A 20,467-nucleotide genomic window follows, 5' to 3' on the forward strand; every position below is an offset into this window, starting at 1 on the left:
AAGACATGTAACTAAACCACTGTTGTTATTCTGTATGCCAGCTTCAAACCCTGGAAAGTTTTTTATTCATTTTACCCTTTGGAGCATATGCTAGTAAATGCTTTATTCCTGTGTTTCTGAAAATTTTTTTAAAAGTCAGTTTGTGAACAGGCAAAGTTGTTTTTTTCTTTTTGTTTAAATATAGTGCTATAAACAGTCAGTTGGGACTAAAAGTTTTAGTGTTGTTTAGATGTGTTCTGGCAAAATAAACAGTGTGAAGAAAGGAATATTACCACTTACAAAATTAAAAAACTGTTCACTAAATGGTGTTTTTGTTTAGAAACAGGAAGATTTATGAGAAGATTTTTTTTTTTATAAGCCAAAATAGTTTCTCTTCATGTGTTAGAGATTTTGACAGTCTGTTATAAGTTTAATAACATACTGTCTATAATTTAGGCCAGGTAATTTTAATTTAATATTACTCATATGTATGTATTGGTTGCTAATAAAATAATTACTCTTAGGTAGGTTTTTCATACAGATTTTATATTACTATGTTTTTTTACCTAGTGTTATGGTCTGTTCAGTGACCTCAAGGCACTGTTGACTACAGTTGGTTTTGTTTGATCTACACAGTGTTTTTGAAAAATCTGAATTAATTGTCATTAATTAAAAATTGGGAGATGGCACATGAAATCTGTATTTGTGACTTTTTAAAATGGAAAGATCTGAAAAGAAAAATAAAATTGAAAGATCTGGCAACATTGTTTGGTCCGCCCCCGCCCCCACCCCCCCTTATATAGCAATAATTGGTTGGATTCAAGAAATGTATACTTCCTCCTTCTTTTGCACATATCTTTCCTTTATGCATAGCCTTCACCTGGCCTACTGTTCTCACCTGTTTCATTGGCCTCTGTGGGCATTTGTTTGTGATTTAGGACATCTGTATTTTTGTTATTTTAGATTTAGACTGTTCAAATGTCTGAAAATGAATTTGAGGTTTTGTTGATTGCAACAATTATATAAAAACAAGGTTACAACCAAATTGGAAAATGAGCAGGGGTTATGAATAAGAGGAAAAACTTAAGGGCCAAAAAAGAAAGAAAATGAGAGAGGGAGGAAGGGAGGTGGGGGGGTGGTTGTAGAAGTTGGAGAGAGAGAGAGAGAAGAAACAAAAGAGGTAACTAATGTTACTAGTGATCAGAAAAATTCTCATTTAAACAACAATGGAATACAGTGCAAAGGTTATACATACTTTGATATCATTTGTATAAGATTAAAAACATTGTTTGCTGTTCTTTATATAGGTAACAAAAGTACTAAACATATGAGAAAGATATACATTAGCTTAGGAGAGTGGCTATCTCTAAGGAATGAGGAAGAGAGAGGAAGGGGCATTCTTTATATCTGTATTTTACTTTTTTGGATCTGAGTCAAATAAGACAGAGCCATAAAAGTTTATTTAATCTTGGTGGTGAGTCATTAGTGTCTGTTACATTCAAGATGTTTCTTTGGGAAAAGAAAAAATTTAAAGAGTGTTTTATAAAGTTTTGACATAGTTTACGATACCAGATTTCTTCTATTCTTACAAAAAGAGCGTACACTCATGATGGGTATGACATGCAGGTTGAGATACATAATTATTTGCAACATATAAGAAAGGCTTTCTAATTAAAATTTTTTTGAAATTAAAAAATTTAAGTTGTTTTAGATCAAGGTGTAAGTGGGGGAAAAAGGCTTTTATTTAGCTCATGGGTCAGATACTTGAATTCTGTGAAATACCTAAGTATTTATTATTGCTTTGAGTATTACCACAAAAATGTGAATTGCTTTGGATATTTAGAATTAGTCATTTATTTCTTTTTTTTTTTTTTTTTTTTTTTAGGTTAATTTGTGCTTTTATTTGCCAGTATAATTAACCACAATGGCCTGCAGGCTTCTTTGATCTAAAAAAAAATACATTTTATATCACAATCCAACAAACACACACACACATATATAATACGTATACATACATAAAAGTGAAACAAGTTTTGCCAAAAATGTCTACCCTGAGTGTTAAATTTTTTTTTTTTGGAGATCTTTTTCTTTTTTTAAAGCAGTTTTAGGTTTACAATAAAACGTGACAGGAACGTACAGAAATTCCCCATATTCTCCCTCCTCACATGAACAGCCATTATCAACAGAACGGTACCTCTTCTTTTTTTCTTTTTAGACCAAGGATGACTGCATTGACACATAATCAAAACATCCCCAGTTGACCTTAGGGTTCACTTTAATGAGCAGAGCAGTGTTGCATATTCTGTGGATTTGGACAAAAGTATGACCATATATATCCATCATTGTTATGTCGCTCAGAGCACTTTCACTGCTCATGAAAACTTCTGTGCTCTGTACATTCCTCTCTGCAAACTCCTGATGACCACTCATCTTTTTACTGTCTCCAGAGTTTTGCCTTTTGCAGAATGGCATACAGTTGGAATCTTTTTCTTTCTCCTTGAAATGAGAAGTTCAGACCGTTTATGAGACCACCCCTGGCCCACCCAGGCGTGGACCGGACAGGCTCCGGGGGCAAGCTCCCCCACCACGTGCTACGGCCTTCCTTCCAGCACTGACCCTGCCAGCAGCCACGTGGAGGTGCAGGGGACACAAGTCGGGTTTCTGTTCACAGGAAGGCCACACATTTGTGCCCCGCATCACAGTGAACCCAGGTTCCTGTCGGGTGTGTTATAAACAGACAAGCCATTTCTTCAGGCCCCCTGCTCTGAGCACACCCCATTAGTCATTTATTTCTACCATTGTTGCATAAATACTTAGCTTAGGTTTTAGTCATATCTGGATTTTTAAAAAAATTGCCTATGACATATATTAGGCCAAGATGAAGATGTACATATTAATAATCTAGGCTATTTCTGACACTGCTGACTTTTTTTTTTTTTTTACCATCTTAGGTGAGGCAGGCAACCAATCAGATTGTGATGAATTGTGCTGATATTGACATTATTACAGCTTCATATGTACCAGAAGGAGATGAAGGTAAGCGCTGTTTTCCCTTTTAGTTTGCTGTCTCCATGTTTGTGTATAATATGTACTTTTGTGTGTGCTTTGGTGTGTGTGTGTGTTTAATACATACACTTCAGATTAAGATGTCAATGTTTGTTACATTCAGAATAGGAAAATTCTTTAGATGGTTATAGGAGATATTTGAATAATATGAAATAAAGAAAATGTCACAATTTTACTTCTACTTCAAACATTAAGTTATTTTGTGACCCTAGGCAGATCACATGTTCATGAGTGTAAAATAAATATTATGCCATTCACATAGATCTGAAGAGTTATTTTGAAAAATTAAATACTTTGAACGTGAAAAGTTTCTCAAGCAAACTAGTTTATACATGAGTTTCTTAAAGTTGTTTTTTTTATTCTCTTAAACAATAGATTAAAATTGAGATAGTGTTACTCATAATTGGAAGAAAATATTTGCTTTATGAGATCTAATGTGAAGGTTAGAAACTAAATTATGCAGTTAGTTATAGAGGAAGAAAATTTTGAAAAGAAACAGCATAGAATGTGTGGGAACTCAGCATCTTTAACAAAGAAATATTTTAGATCTTGTAATTACAATAAGAATTAAACTGAATAATGCATTTCTGCCTGAATTCTTATTCCCACATAAACTGCTTTTGAAAAAGTTACCAAGTTTGGCATGAACTCACAAGTATATCAATTTTAGATCTGAATTGCATTTTACTTTTGACTTGACATTCCTTGTTAAAATGGCTTATTGATTAGCTATTCAGACTTTTCCTCTTAGAAAATCTTCTCTTTTGATATACATTGTTAGAAATTTGACCTTTTGATTTACAGTCTGTATTGCTATTTCCCTTCACAGTATACTGATAATAAGCATGCAAGTAACATTTTAAGGCCTGGCTATATGTGTCTCCTCAATTTTTCTTAAATTGTGTTGTCCATAGAAAGATAAGATATGTAGCAGTTGAGTGTATTATTGCCAAGAAGTACTTAAGTTCAGTTGATTGTAAATGAGGTCAACTGCTGCCATTTTAAGTTAGAGGAACAGATCCTTCAAATGGACTTTGATTGAGTGCCAACTTAAAAAAATAATCTTTGGTAAATGAAAGAGATTGTTTAATTTCTTTAACTGAGGAAAAATGGAAGCACCTTAGGTAAGCATATCAAGGCAAGCTTTCTTTGTTGTAGGTAGAGAGCGTTTAAATGCAATATAGGGTTTCAAAATGTTGTTATGTTTGGCTAGGTAGAACTAGCTACATAAATGTGTATCCTCCAGTTGGCATAGTTTCAGCTCAGGTTTGTTTTTATCCTCCTCTACTAAAGTGGCAGGAAGGAATTCAGAGAATTTAAATGTTTGAATATGTGCAACTGAATGTGCCAAGTGCATAAAGATCTGAATCTTAAGGAAGCAGTGTTAGTATTCTTAATGAAAATTCATAGGCAATAGGATTTGGAGAGAGATTCATATAAAACATTAAATGTTTTTAGATACATAAAATATTTTCTTCAGAACTAGCTAAGGTTCATTTCTCAACTCACCCTATAGCAGTAGGAAAAACCTGGAGTTATGTGTAAACCCCCTTAATTTTAGAGTGTAACAGAATAGGAAGTTACATTAATTTGCTATTTTAAGAAGACAGAAACATGTAATTAGCCTTCAACTAATAAAAACAAATGGAAAAAAAAAAACAAAAATGTTAAAAAAAATAGGTTTAAAAAAATTAAAATTAAAGAGAAAAAAAAGGGAAACGCCACAGAACTGCAAAAGCCCAACGTAGAGGCAGAGGTTTATAACAATAAAAAATGTGACTGAAGGGGGAAATAAAAATCTCAAAAGCTTAATTAGATTTCATAGTGCCAATAAAATTGAAAGAAAAAAAAAAAAGAAGACAGAAACAGATAGATTTGGCCTTCCAGATATATACATAGCTTAATTTTGCCCTTAGATATGGAAGCATTTCTTGATTTTTATCTTATTGGGAGAGTATAGCACTGTTTCTTTAGAAACTAGTAGTTGTGAACTTGACTGTGAGCTTCTTCCAGGGCTGTAAGCTGGTGGCAGGGTAATAAATGAGTCAATAGGAGAGACAGGATTTTTTAACCCGGCTAATTTCATTCAGTACCTATTAATATTTATGATTGCCTTCTGGAAGACTGCTTTACGGATCTGTAACCAAAATCTTGGTGCTTTAAGGTAAAGTCAGAAAATTATTTGAAGGCATGAAATTGTTGCTTCTGTGTGTAAATTTTTAATTGATGAAAAAGGCCATCTTGTGATATGTGCAGTAATCCAGATCTATTGGCATTTCTTTTTACACTAAGGCACTGCCTTTTAAACAGAAATAATTTATTTTAAAAACTATTTGAAATCTTACTTTGTAATTTTTAAAATGAGAAATCAGTAAGAAAAACGGCTGAAAACTGTTTTTTTACTGTTCTGCACTTCAAGGGTTGGTGAAATCATTAGCACTTAAGCCAGTGCAAGGAATGCACCTCCCTACACAGTGCAGGGATTAGTATTGTCATCAGCTTCTGCAAGAGAAATACGAAACTTTTGAGTGCCTGAACTCAGGTCCTGACAGGTAAATAGTCTTTTAATTTATCATTAATAGTTGATGGCTTGGGCATAACCACATAGAGAATGATCACTTGAAAGTTTTGTACCAACTTTTCCCTTAGTATACTCTGTCAGGTATGTGTTTGTAGAATTAGTTATGTAAGAAAAAGCTTTTCCGTTGGTTACATAATATATCATGTGAAGTTCTGTTATATAGTTTCAGATCCACCAGCATCACTTTGGTTTAGCCATATAAAGCATGTAAATTTTCACACATTTATTCTTGAAGTAGGATTGTGTATTTCAGTAGGACGCATATGTGCATGTGTATTTCATGCAAGGATAAAACAAACAGAAGTATTGCCAAATATTAATTTTGAGTAAAACTATTCAAAAACAAGAAGGTTCCTCACACTTGGATCATAAGCTTTTATCCAACTATTAGTAATCTTTATTATTCCATATAATTATGTGTGGATTAGTAAAAACATTAATACACCACTTTCTCTTTGTGATAGAGTTGTTTATGGCATTGTTCTGAAAATACATATGTGACTAATTAAATGCCAGCTCTCAAACTGGGAAGAGTGAAAGAAGGGAATATATCCCTTTCCAGTACAAATGTACTAAAATATGACACCAAGATTCATATGAAAAATTTTAAAGAAATCTGAATATAACTTTCATTACACTAATAACAGTATAGGGTAGGGTCTAAAACCAGTTCATTCAACAAACTTGAATGAATTGGGCTAAATGTAGGAAAATAGGAAATTGGCTGAACTGAAGAGTCTATATCTCACATAAATATATTAACATTTTAAGCAACTTTTCTGGCCAAACAGCACATTTTTGTGGGCCAGAATGCTGTTGATTTTGCAACCTCTGAAGAGGGATTTCAGGGAACTGTGGTGTGTTATGCATATTCTTTTATCACTTGGACATGAAGGTAAGACTTGAGCATAGATGTATCATTAAAAAGAGGAAAATCCCTTGTGAGATTCTTCTTGGTTCTTAATTGAAACTGATATAAATTATGTGTAATATGCCATTACTATTAAATATGTTGAGCAAATAGATTTAGTTTGTGATATGAGTTCCAGTGGTATGTACTTTTAAAAAATTCAAAATACAGCATAACATCTTCTTTTAGGCAGCTTTTAGAATTTTTGAACACTAAAATGGCATTATTTTTGAGAACTTTTTTTTTTTTTTTTGTCTTTTGTTTATTTGGGAACTTCCCTTATAGCTCAGTTGGGAAAGAATCTGCCTGCAATGCAGGAGACCTGGGTTCAGTTCCTGGGTTGGGATGATCCCCTGGAGAAGGAAATGGCAACCTACTCCAGTATTCTTGCCTGGAGAATCCCATGGGCAGAGGAGACTGTTCATGGGGTCGCAAGAGTCGAACCTGACTTAGCGACTAAACCACCACCACTTGTTTATTTACTATTGTTTTTTCTGGACTGCACCACTCTACTTATGAGATCTTATTTTCCGAACAAGGATTGATCCTGGGCTCGTGGCAGTGAAAGTGCCAAACCCTAGCCACTGGATAGCCAGGGAGCTTCCAAATTTTTGAAATTTTGAATATAAAGTCTATTATGTGCTGTTACTCTTCTGAAGAATAGATAAATTAATGCATATAAGCTTGCCATAGTGTCCAGGCTACATTAAGGAACCAAATATTTTCTCAGTTTTCTGGTAACTATCAGGGCAGCTTGTTTTCAGAATTAAATGTTGATTTTATTTTTTAAATTAAAAAGCTTTAGTTTTTAGAGTTTTAAATTTAGTGCAAAATTGATGAGGAAGTACAAAGATTTTTCTTGTACCCACACGTACAGCCTCTCCCACTATTAACATCCCAAACCAGAGTGGTACATTTGTTACAGTAAATGAGCCGACATTGATGTTATTCTCACCTAAAGTCCATAGCTTAGAGTTCACTCTTGCTGTTACACATTCCATGGATTTTGACAAATACGTAGTGACATGTATCTGCCACTGCCATTATAGTATTGTACAGAATCTTTTCACTACTCTAAAAATCTTCCTGTGCTCTGCCTATTTACTCATCTTTCTCCCTGGCAACCACTGATGTTTTTGCCATAGTTTTGTCTTTGCCAGATTGTCATTAATTGGAGTCATACAGTATGTTGCCTTTTCACATTGGCTTTTTTCATGCAGTAATATGCATTTTCCCATGTCTTTTCATTGTTTGGTAGCTCCTTTCTTTTTGTCTCTGAGTACTGTTCCCTTGTCTGTACCTAAAAGTTTATTTAGCCATTCACCTGCTGAGGGTCGTCTTGGTTGCTTTCAAGTTTTGACAGTTATGAATAAAGGTTCTGTAGAGGACATAAGGTTTGAACTCCTTTCGCTAGATACCAGGGAGCATGATTGCTGGATCCTATGATAAGAGGGTGTTTAGTTTTGTCAGAAATTGCCAAAATGTCCTCCAAAGGACCCTTACCATTTTAGATTCCAACCAGCAATGAATGAGAGTTCCTGTTGCTCCTCATGCTCCCCAGCATTTGTTGTTGTGTTTTGGATTTTAGCTATTCTATAGGTGTGTAGTGGTGTGGCATTATTTTAGTTTGCAGGACCATAATGATTTCTTGCCATCAAAATATCTTCTTTGGTGGGTATGTTCATGTCTTTTGCACAACATTAGTTCATTCATGCGTGCTCAGTCTTGTCCGACTCTTTGCAACCCCAGGGACTATAGCCTGCCAGGCTCCTCTGTCCATGGAATTTTCCAGGCAAGAACACTGGAGTGGGTTGCCATTACCTTTTCCAGGTGATCTTCCCAACTCAGGGATCAAATCCTGTGTCTCTTCCATCTCCTGCATTGGCAGGCGGATTCTTTACTACTGAGCCACCTGGAAAACCTGGCACAATATTAGTTGGAAAAAGAACAATAGAACAATATGAGCTGGATTGTTCTTTTTCTTACTGTTGAGTTTTAAGGATTCTTTGTACATTTATTTGGCTGCGTAGGGACTTATTTGTGGTGCACAGGTTCTTTGTTGCAGCATGCAGGTTTCTCTAGTTGGTTTGTGGTCCACAGGCTCTAGAGTGCAGGCTCCGTAGCTGCAGTACACAGGCTTAGTTGCCCTGCAGCATGTGGGATTTTTGTTTCCTGGACTCAGGATCAGACCCGTGTCCCCTACATTGGAAGGGAGCTTCTTAACCCCTGGACCACCAGGAAAGTCCCTGAAGCTTTTAATTTTAATGAAGCCCAGGCTATTTACTTCTTTCATGGATTGTGTCTTTGGTGGTGTTGTATGTGAACAGTCTTCACCATACCCAAGGTCAGTTGCATTTTCTTGTATGTTATCTTCCAAGAATTTTATAGCTTTGTATTTTACACTGGTCGTTGTTCAGTCCCTCAGTCATATCCAACTCTTTGCGACCCCATGGGCTGCAGCACGCCAGGCTTCTCTGTCCTTCACTGTCTCTTGGAGCTTGCTCAAACTCATGTCCATTGAGTCAGTGATGCCATCCAACCGTCTCGTCATGTCATCCCTTTCTCTCCCTGCCTTCAGTCTTTCCCAGCATCAGGGTCTTTTCTAATGAGTCAGCTTTTCTCATCAGGTGGCCAGAGTATTGGAACTTCAGCTTCAGCATCAGTGCTTCTAATGAATATTCAGGACTGATTTCCTCTAGGATTACACCACAGTTCAAAAGCATCGATTCTTCGGTCATCAGCCTCCTTTATGGTCCCACACTCACATCCATACATAACTACTGGAAAAACCATAGCTTTGACTAGACGGACCTTTGTCGGCAAAGTAATGTCTCTGCTCTTTAATACACTGTCTAGGTTTGTCATAGCTTTTCTTCCAAGGAGCAAGCGTCTTTTAATTTCATGGCTGCAGTCACTATCTGCAGTGATTTTGAAGCCCAAGAAAATAAAGTCTGTCACTTTTCCATTGTTGCCCCATCTATTTGCCATGAAGTGATTGGACCAGATGCCATGATCTTAGTTTTTTGAGTGTTGAGTTTTAAGCCAGCTTTTTCACTCTCCTCTTTTACCTGCAAGAAGCTCTTTAGTTCCTCTTTGCTTTCTGCCATAACGGTAGAGTCATCTGCATATCCAAGGTTATTGATATTTCTTCCAGCAGTCTTGATTCCAGCTTGTGCTTTATCCAGCCCAGCATTTCGCTTGATGTACTCTGCATATAAGTTAAATAAGCAGGGTGACAATATATAGCCTTGACATACTTCTTTCTCAATTTGGAACTAGTCCATTGTTCCATGTCTGGTTCTAACTATTGATTCTTGACTTGCATACAGATTTCTCAGGAGGCAGGTAAGGTGGTATGGTATTCCCATCTCTTTAAAAGTTTTCTTAGGACTATAATCTATTTTGAGTTAATTTTTATATAATGGGTAAGGTCTCCCTGTATGATTATTATTATTTTTGCATTTGGGTGTTCAGTTTCCAGCACCATATATTGAAAAGATACATCCATTGTATTACTTTTGCTTGCTCCTTTGTCAAGATCAGTTTACTGTATTTATGTGGGTCTATTTCTAGCCTGTCTGTTCTCTTTCATTTATCTATTTTTCTCTTATTTCTCCAATGCCCCATCGTCTTTTTTATTGTTAAGTCTTGAATGAAGTTGGGTAGTGTCAGTCCTCTGACTTTGTTCTTCTTCTGTATTGAGTTGGACATTCTGGATTGTTTTCTTCTCCATATAAACTCTAGAGTCAATTTTAAAATATCCACAAAATAACTTTCTAGGATTTTGATTGGAATTGGTATTGAGTCTGTAGTTCAGCTTGGGAAGAACAGATAGCTTGACAATATTGGGTCTTCTTATCCATGAACATGGAATATCTTTTTCTTTTACTCCTTTGGTGTCTTTCATCAGAGTTTTGTAGTTTTCTTTGTATGAATCTTGTATGTAGTTTGTTAGATTTATACCTAAGTATTTCATTTTGTGGGGTGATAATGTAAATGATACTTTTTCAGATACTACTTATTCATTGCTGGTATATGGGAAAGCAGTTGACTTTAGTGTCTTAACCTTGTATCCTGCATCCTTGCTTTAATTGTTTATTAGTTGCAAGAGTTTTTTGTTGATTCCTTTGAATTTTCTACATGACCATATCATTTGTGAACAAAGATAATTTCTACCTTTCCAGTATGTATACCTTTTCCTGTTCTTATTGTATTAGCTAGAACTTCCAGTATGATTTTGAAAAGCAGAGGTGAGAGGAGCCGTCCTTGCTCGTTCTTCATCTTAGCTGGAAAACTCAGAGTTTCTCATTAAGTATGATGTTAGCTGTATGGTTTTTATAGATATTCCTTATCAAGTTAAAGATGTTCATCTTCATTTCTAGTTTGTTGAGTGTTTTTATCATGAAAGGGTGTTGTATTTTGTCAAATGTTTTTTGTGTATCTATTCATTTGGTTATGTGGTTTTTCTTCTTTAGCCTAACTGTGATGGAGTACATGAATTAATTTTTAAACATTGAAACAGCCTTGCATACTGGGTTAAATTCCACTTGGTCATGGTACATAATTATTTTTATAATTATTTTTTTTCACACTTTAAGCTTTTTATTTTGTATTGGAGTACAGCTGAATAACAATATTATGGTAGTTTCAGGTGAACAGTGAAAGGATACAGCCATACATATACATATACATTGTTGGATTCTATTCACTAATATTTTGTTGAGAGTTTTTGCATCTGTGTTTATAAGAGATATTGGTCTATAATATTCTTATAATGTCTTTGTCTGGTTTTTATGTTGAGGTAATGACTAGTCTCATAGAATGAGTTTGGAAATATTCCGTCTGCCTCTGTCTTCTGTAAGAGATTGTAGAAAATAGATCAAGCTCATATCCCTTGCACTGGCAGGTGGATTCTTAACCATTGACCACTACAGAAGTCCCATCTTTTTATGGTTTTAATTGAATATTTTATATCATGCCACTTTCTCTCCTTTTTTAGCATATCAATTATACTTAAAATTTTTGTTTTAGTGATTGCCTTAGAGTTTGCACTACACATTTACTTCTAATCTAGTCCACTTTCAAATTAAAAAAGATAATGTTTCACAGGTAGTGTGAGTACCTTATAATAATATATTCCTAATTCTTTTTTCCTATTCCTTGTATCATTGATATCGTTCATTTCACTTACGCATACACTTCCACACAGAAGCCAACATAGTCAAATACATTGCTGCTATTAGTATTTTGAACAAACTATTATCTTTTAGATGAATTAGGAATAAGAGAAACATTTTTATTTTACTCTCATTTATTCATTCTTTGATGCTCTTCCTTTCTTATGTAAATCTGAATTTCTGGTTTACGTAATTTTCCTTCTCTTTAAAGAACTTTTAACATTTCTTGGAAAGCATGTGTACTGGCAACAGATTCCCTGGATTTTTGTTAGAAAAACTCTATTTCTCTTCACTTAAAAAAAATTTTTTTTTTTTAGATTAGTTTAGATTCACGAGAAGATTGAAAGATTTTCCTACAGTTTGAAGGACAATTTTGAAAGGTACAGGATTTTACGTTAGTTTTTCTCTCAACACTTTAAAGATTTCATTCTATTCTTTCCTTGCTAGTATTCTGAGAAGTTTAATGTAGTTCTTATTTTTGGTCCGCTATACTTAAGGTATTTTTTCCCTCCAGCATCTTTCAAGATTTTTTTTTCTCTAGCTTTGATTTTCTAAATTTTGACTCTGATATAGCTAAGTGTAGTTTTTTTTTTCCCCCCTCTTCTTTCCACCCCCCCGCCCCCCTGTCACCTCTCCATTATCCTCTCGGTCTTATCTTAATTTTCTGGATCTGTGGTTTGGTTTCTGATATTAATTTAGAGAAATTCTCACTCTTTATTGCTGTAAATACTGTTTGTTTCTTTTTTAAAACATACTTATTTATTTGGCTGCATCAGGTCTTAGTTGTAGCATGCAGGATCTTTCCTTACAGTGTGAGGGCTCTTTGTTGTGGTGTGGGAGCTTAGTTGCCCCTTTTCTGACCAGGGCTCAAACCCATGTCTCCTGTATTGGAAAGTAGATTCTTAACCATTTGACCACCAGGGAAGCCCCTGCTTCTGTTTCTTTTTCTTGTCCTTCTGGTATTCCTTTTGTATGTACTTAATGCCTTTTGTACTTTTCTCACAGTTCTTGGATATTTTGTTCTGTTTTGTTTTATCTTTTTTCTTTACTTCTCAGTTTTGGAAGTTTCTAGTGTCATATCCTCAAGCTCAGAGATTCCTTTCTCAGCTGTGTCTAATTGTGAGCCCACCAAAGACATTATTTCTGTTAGTGTTTTTGATCTCTAGCATCTCTTTTTATTTCTTTAGAACTTCCATCTCCCTGCTTGTGTTACCCATCATTAGTGTTATTGTTGTTATTGTTCAGTTGCCAAGTTGTGTTCGACTCTTTGTAATCCCCTGGACTGCAGCATAACAGGCTTCCCTGTCTTTTACTGTCTCCCAGAGTTTGCTCAAATTCATGTCCATTGAGTCGGTGATGTCTTCCAACCATCTCATCCTTTGTCGCCCTCTTCTCCTGCCCTTAATCTTTCCCAGCATCAGGGTCTTTTTCAGTGAGTTGGCTCTTTGCATCAGGTAGTCAAAGTATTGGAGCTTCAGTTTTTAGAAATGTTACTGATCTGATAGCTCTAACACTTGTGCCATATCCTCCCATATCTGATTCTGGATTTGATTCTTGTTCAGTCTCTTTAAAATAGTGTTTTCTGCCTTTTTGTATCCCTTGCAATTTTTTATTGAAAGGTAGACATGATGTCCTGGGTTAAAGGAACTGTGATAAATAGACCTTTAATAATGCAGTGGTGAGGTGAGAGCAGAGAGGAAGCATTCTTTAGTCCTATGATTAAATCTTACTCTTTCGGTGAGCTAGTACTCCTGGGCAGAGCTTCACTTGTGCTTCTTAAGTTTTCTTACCCCCTTAGGTGGGACAGGATGACTGAAGAACTGGATTTGGGCATTTCCCTTAGGTTAGGCTCTGATAAGACCCTAGCAGGTTAAGTTCTGGTAAAAACAGTTTCTCCTGAGAGCAGGTTTTGTTAAGAACCAGAATATGCCCCATATTTCAGAATGGTTTCTTTTCCCCTCCCCTTGCCAGAAGCTTGAGGGGATTTTCCCCTGATACTCACTCACTTTTACGACCTTGCATAGCTTCTAGAGGTAAGACTCACAAAAGCGTGAAGGAAGATGAGGTCTTCCTGGAATTTTAAACTCTCAAACTTGTTCACGCTGAGCCTCCAGCACTTCATCAGTTACAGTTCAGGTTTTCCTACCCCAGCACAGGTTGCCAGAGGTGATTTCTTCTTGGGTTTCTGCACTTATCAGTTAAGTTGGGATTTTCTGTATTTGCCTGTCTTGAATTTTTCAGCAGTGGTTTACCTTTGTCCTCACTTCTCTGGTGGATCTGAGAATTGTTGATCTTCAGTTTCTCTACCTTTTTGCTTGTGTTCTTAGGTTGGGATGTCAACTTCTAAGATCTTTACATGCATAACCAGATATCAGAAATCCTCTTGGTGATTTTATTTCCAACATAAAAGGTTGTTATTTTTAAAATGTAAAAGCAATCTGTGCCGTTTGTGGACGTATGCTTTCATTGCTCTTGGGTAAATACCTGTAAATACAATGGCTGCATCATGGTAAATGGAGAATTTTTAAAGAAACTGCCAGTTTTCTAAAATCTCTGTACTATTTTGTATTCCATCAATATATATTCCATCAATATGTATGAGAGTTCCAGTTGCTCCATAGCCTTACTAACATTTGTTATATTCCATCTTTTCATTTTTAGCTATTCCAGTGCTTGTGTGGTGGTGTCTTATTGTGGTTTTAATTTATATTTCCCTAATGGCTATTGATGTAAAGTCCTTGTTTGCCATTTTATTATCTCTCCTTGAAGAAGTGTCTGTTCATACCTTTGCCAACTGGAGAAAGTTGTTTATCTTCTAAGTGAATTTTAAGGGTTTTCATATGTTCTAGGTTTAAGTCTTTGGTGGGTATATGTTTTGCATACTCTCCCAGTCTGTGGCTTGTCTTGTTAAAAAAAATATTTATTTGTTTATTTATGGCTGCACTAGGTCTTCGTTGCTATGTGTAGCTTTATGTGGTTGCAAAGATCAGGGACTACTCTCTAGTTGGGGTGCACGGGTCTCTCGTTGTGGCTTCTCTTGTTGCAGAGCCCAACCTCTAGGCTCATGGGCTTCAGTAGTTGCAGCACAGGGGCTCATTAGTTGTGGCTCGCAGGCCTAGAGTGTGCAGGTTTCAGAAGTTGTGGCTTAGTTGATCTATGGCATGTGAAATCTTCCCGGACCAGGGATTGAACCCATGTTGCCTTCATTGGCAGGAGGATTCTTATCCACTGTACCACCAAGGAAGTTCTGTGGTTTGCCTTTTTATTTTTTGAAGAGCATGAGTTTTAAATTTCAATGGATTCCAGTTTATTGAATTTTTCTTTTACAGTGCATGGCTTTTTTTTAACGACCTATTTAAGATGTTGCAGAATTCAAAGACATTATGATTATCTTCTAGAAGTTTTATAACTTTAACTTTTACATTCAGATCTTTTGATCCATTTTGAGTTAAAAATTTTGTTTATGTAATGAGATAAGGGTTAAGGTTCTATTTTTAATTAATTGATTAGTTATTGGTATATGGGTGTGTACTTTTTGTTTAGCACCATTTGTTATAGAAGTTATTCTTTCCCCCTTGAATTTCTAGACTCTTTCTGTTGTATTTTGAGTCTTGAAATCAGGTAGTGTGAGGGCTCCATACTTGTTCTTTTTAAAAATTATTTTGGTCCCTTTACTTTTCATTTTAAAATCTGATTGTCAATTTCTGTAGAAAAGCCTGTTGATGTTGTTGTAGGAATTGCATTGACTCCATTGGGGAGAGCGATATTGAGGTTTACCATTCATGAAGAATATACATTTCTCCCTTTTTTTACATCTTCCTTAGTTTCTCTCAGCGGATTTTAACTCGTTCTTGAGAGGAATTTTCTTCTTTTTCTTCTGCAGACAGAATACAACTAGGTCATCTTTTTAAAAAAATTGTAAAATTCACAAAACAAAATTTATCGTCTTAACCATTTGTAAATGTAGAGTTCATTGGTACACATTTACCTTGTAGAACAATCGTTCCTACTATCCATCTCCATGACTCTGTCTTGCAAAACCAAAACTCAGTGCACATTGAATAATAACACCCCATTTCCCCTATCCCTTAGCCTCTGGCAACTACAATTATACTTTCTGTCTATGAATTTGACTACTTGAGATACTTTATATAAATGGAATCTTCCAGCATTTGTCATTTCATGACCAGCTTACTTCAGTAACATCTTTAAGGTTCATCCATATTGCAGCGTCATTTTAAAGGAAATGTAGTTTGTATATTTTGTTTATCAGTAGACACTTGGTTTGTCTCCACCTTTTATCTATTGTGTATAATGCTACTATGAACATACGTGTGTAAATATCTCTTTGAGATTCTGTTTTAATTCTTTTGGCTATATACCCTAAAACGAATGGCTTGATCATATGCTGATTCTATTTTTACTTTTTTTACCATACTGTTTTCTGTACAGGCTATACCATTTTTCATTCCCACTGATAGTACATAAGGGTTCCAATTACTCCATACCCTTGCTAGCATATATTATTTTCTTTTTTTTGATAATAACCATCCTAAGAGGTCTGAAGTGGTATCTCATTGTGGTTTTGACTTGTATTTCCTTAATGATTAGTCATACTAAGTATCTTTTCATTCACTTATTGGCCAGTTGTATATCTTGGAGAAATGTCTGTTTAAGTTCTTTGCCATTTTGAATTGGATTGTTTGTTTGTTGTAGAGTGTAGGAGTTCTTCATATACTCTGGATATTAACCCCTTGTCAGATATATTATGCAGATACTTTCTCTCATTCTGTAGGTTGGCTTTTTGCTTCGTTGATTGTGTCTTTTTTTTTTTTTTTTTGCCCCACTGCATGGCTTTTGGGATCTTAGTTTCCTGACCAGGGATTGAACCTGGCTTTCAGCAGTCCTAACCACTGGAATTCTCTGTGTCCTTTGATGCACAAAAGTTTATCATTCATGAAGAATATACATTAAATTTTGATGATATCTAATTTGTCTATTTTTCCTTTTGCTGCCTGTGCTTCTGGAATTATTGCCAAATCCAATGTCATGAAACTTTTATATTCTAAGAGTTTTATAGTGTTAGTTCCACATTTAGCTCCCATTTTATAGCATTAATTCCCACATTTTGATTCATTTTTGTATATGGTATAAAGGATCTAACTTCATTCTTCTGCATATGGTTATCCAGTTGCCCAAATACTATTTTTTGAAGACTGCCCTGAGATCATACCAGTCCATCCTAAAGGAGATCAGTCCTGGGTGTTCATTGGAAGGACTGATGTTGAAGCTGAAACTCCAATACTTTGGCCACCCGACGTGAAGAGCTGACTCATTTGAAAAGACCCTGATGCTGGGAAAGATTGAGGGCAGGAGGAGAAGGGAATGACAGAGGAGATGGTTGGATGGCATCACCGACACAATGGACATGGGTTTGAGTGGACTCCGGGAGATTGTGATGGACAGGGAGCCCTGGCATGCTGTGGTTCATGGGGTCGCAAAGAGTCGAACATGACCGAGCGACTGAACTGAACTGAACTTTCCCCATTGAATGAATGGTCTCAGCACTCTTGTTGAAAATCGTTTGACTGCACATGGAAGAGTTTATTTCTGGGCTCTCCATTCTATTCCATTGGTCTGTATGTCTGTCTTAATGCCAATACCACACTTTTTGGCATTAACGGTAGCTTTATTAGGGACTTCCTTGTAGCTCAAATGGTAAAGAATCTGCCTGAGATGCAGGAGACCAGGTTTCGATCCCTGGGTCAGAAAGATCCTCTGGAGAAGGGAATGGCAATCCACTCCAGTATTCTTGCCTGGAGAATTCCATGGACAGAGAAGCCTGGTGGGCTACAGTTTGTGGGGGTCGCAAAGAGTCAGACATGTAGCTTTATTGTCAGGAAATGTGAGACTTCCAAATTTGTTCTTTTTTCAAGATTATATTGGCTCTCTAGGGTTCATCAAGATTCTGTATGAATTTTTGGGTGGGTTTTTAAGTTTCTGTAAAAAAATGTTGTTGGGCTTTTGAGAGGGATTGCACTAATCTATATTTTAAGAATCAGTGAACTAAAATGAATGGAAATGGATTATTTTAATTCAGATGACCATTGTGTCTACTACTGTGGGCAAGAATGCCTTAGAAGAAATGGAGTAGCCCTCATAGTCAACAAGAGAGTCCGAAATGCAGTACTTGGGTGCAATCTCAACAATGACAGCATGATCTCAGTTTGTTTCCTAGGTAAACCATTCAGTATCACAGTAATCCAAGTCTGTGTCCCAAACACTAATGCCGAAAAGCTGAAATTGAACAGTTCTATGAAGACCCACAGAACCTTCTAGAGTGAACACCAAAAAAGAGGTCCTTTTCATCATAGGGGACTAGAATGCAAATATAGGAAGTCAAGAGCTACCTGGAGTAACAGGCAAATTTGGCCTTGGAGTACAAAGTCTGGAGAGGGGAAAACCAGGGTTACTTAGTACTATATACTTACTGCAAAATTCAGATTTAAATTGAAGAAAGTAGGGAAAACCACTATGCTATTAAGGTATGACTTAAGTTCCTTATATCTATTACTGTGGGCGGGAATCCCCTAGAAGAAATGGAGTAGCCGTCATAGTCAACAAAAGAGTCCGATATGCAGTACTTGGATGCAATCTCAAAAATGACAGAATGATCTCTGTTTGTTTCCAAGGCAAACCATTCAATATCACGGTAATCCAAACCTATGCCCCAACCAGTAAATCTGAAGAAGCAGAAGTTGAACAGTTCTATGAAGACCTACAAGACCTTTTAGAACTAACACCCCAAAAAGATGTCCTTTTCATTATAGGGGACTGGAATGCAAAAGTAGGAAGTCAAGAAACACCTGGAGTAACAGGCAAATTTGGCCTTGGAGTACGGAATGAAGCAGGGCAAAGGCTAATAGAGTTTTGCCAAGAGAATGCACTGGTCATAGCAAACACCCTATTCCAACAACACAAGAGAAGACTCTACACATGGACATCACCAGATGGTCAACACCGAAATCAGATTGATTATATTCTTTGCAGCCAAAGATGGAGAAGCTCTATACAGTCAGCAAAAACAAGACTGGGAGCTAATTGTGGCTCAGATCATGAACTCCTTATTGCCAAATTCAGACTTAAACTGAAGAAAGTAGGGAAAACCACTAGACTATTCAGGTATGACCTAGATCAAATTCCTTATGACTATACAGTGGAAGTGAGAAATAGATTTAAGGGACTAGATCTGATAGACAGAGAGCCTGATGATCTATGGATGGAGGTTCATGACATTGTACAGGAGACAGGGATCAAGACCATCCCCATGGAAAAGAAATGCAAAAACGCAAAATGGTTGTCTGAGGAGGCCTTACAAATAGCTGTGAAAACAAGAGAAGCGAAAAGCAAAGGAGAAAAGGAAAGATATTCCCATTTGAATGCAGAGTTCCAAAGAATAGCCAGGAGATGTAAGAAAGCCTTCCTCAGCAATCAATGCAAAGAAATAGAGGAAAACAACAGAATGGGAAAGACCAGAGATCTCTTCAAGAAAATTAGAGATACCAAGGGAACATTTCATGCAAAGATGGGCTCAATAAAGGACAGAAATGGTATGGACCTAACAGAAGCAGAAGATATTAAGAAGAGGTGGCAAGAATACACAGAAGAACTGTATGTACAGAAAAGATCTTCACGACCCAGATAATCACCATGCTGTGATCACTCACCTAGAGCCAGACATCATGTAATGTGAAGTCAAGTGGGCCTTAGAAAGCATCACTATGAACAAAGCTAGTGGATGTGATGGAATTCCAGTTGAGCTATTTCAAATCCTGAAAGATGATGCTGTGAAAGTGCTGCACTCAATATTCTAGCAAATTTGGAAAACTCAGCAGTGGCCACAGGACTGGAAAAGGTCAGTTTTCATTCCCATCCCTAAGAAAGGCAATCCCAAAGAATGCTCAAACTACTGCACAATTGCACTCATCTCACACGCTAGTAAGGTAATGCTCAAAATTCTCCAAGCCAAGCGTCAGCAATACGTGAACTGAGAACTTCCAGATGTTCAAGCTGGTTTTAGAAAAGGTAGAGGAACCAGAGATCAAATTGCCAATATCTTCTGGATCATCGAAAAAGCAAGAGAGTTCCAGAAAAACATCTATTTCTGCTTTATTGACTACGCCAAAGCCTTTGACTGTGTGGATCACAATAAACTGTGGAAAATTCTGAAAGAGATGGGAATACCAGACCACCTGACCTGCCTGTTGAGAAACCTGTATGCAGGTCAGGAACCAACAGTTAGAACTGAACATGGAACGACAGACTGGTTCCAAATAGGAAAAGGAGTACATCAAGACTGTATATTGTCACCCTGCTTATTTAACTTATATGCAGAGTACAGCATGAGAAACGCTGGGCTGGAAGAAGCACAAGCTGGAATCAAGATTGCCGGGAGAAATATCAATAACCTCAGATATGCAGATAAACTACCACATATGGCAGAAAGCAAAGAAGAACTAAAGAGCCTCTTGATGAAAGTGAAAGAGGAGAGTGAAAAAGTTGGCTTATAGGTCAACATTCAGAAATCTAAGATCATGGCATCTGGTCCCATCACTTCATGGGAAATAGATGGGGAGACAGTGGAAACAGTGTCAGACTTTATTTTTGGGGGCTCCAAAATCAGTGCAGATGGTGACTGCAGCCATGAAATTAAAAGATGCTTACTCCTTGGAAGGAAAGTTATGACCAACCTAG

General features: G+C 36.5%; 1 protein-coding gene and 1 non-coding gene across 3 annotated transcripts in view; one reads left to right on the plus strand and one right to left on the minus strand.

Moving 5' to 3' along the window:
* NPEPPS (aminopeptidase puromycin sensitive) overlaps window positions 1-20,467 on the plus strand; it is a 109,673-nt gene that overhangs the window by 6,305 nt on the left and 82,901 nt on the right. Inside the window, exon 2 of one of the 2 annotated variants that reach the window (XM_065911135.1) lies at window positions 2,931-3,015. In XM_065911135.1, coding sequence (XP_065767207.1) covers window positions 2,931-3,015 — 85 coding nt within the window. Of the gene's footprint in view, window positions 1-2,930; window positions 3,016-5,577; window positions 5,598-20,467 lie in introns of those variants that run through there. The other variant, XM_065911137.1, reaches the window with a different exon arrangement.
* On the minus strand, window positions 2,628-2,756 carry LOC136150462 (small nucleolar RNA SNORA11). Its single transcript, XR_010659882.1, has one exon. It is a non-coding gene; the product is annotated as a small nucleolar RNA SNORA11 (small nucleolar RNA).

The sequence above is a fragment of the Muntiacus reevesi genome, chromosome 18, assembly GCF_963930625.1.
Source record: "Muntiacus reevesi chromosome 18, mMunRee1.1, whole genome shotgun sequence".
NCBI lineage: Eukaryota > Metazoa > Chordata > Mammalia > Artiodactyla > Cervidae > Muntiacus > Muntiacus reevesi.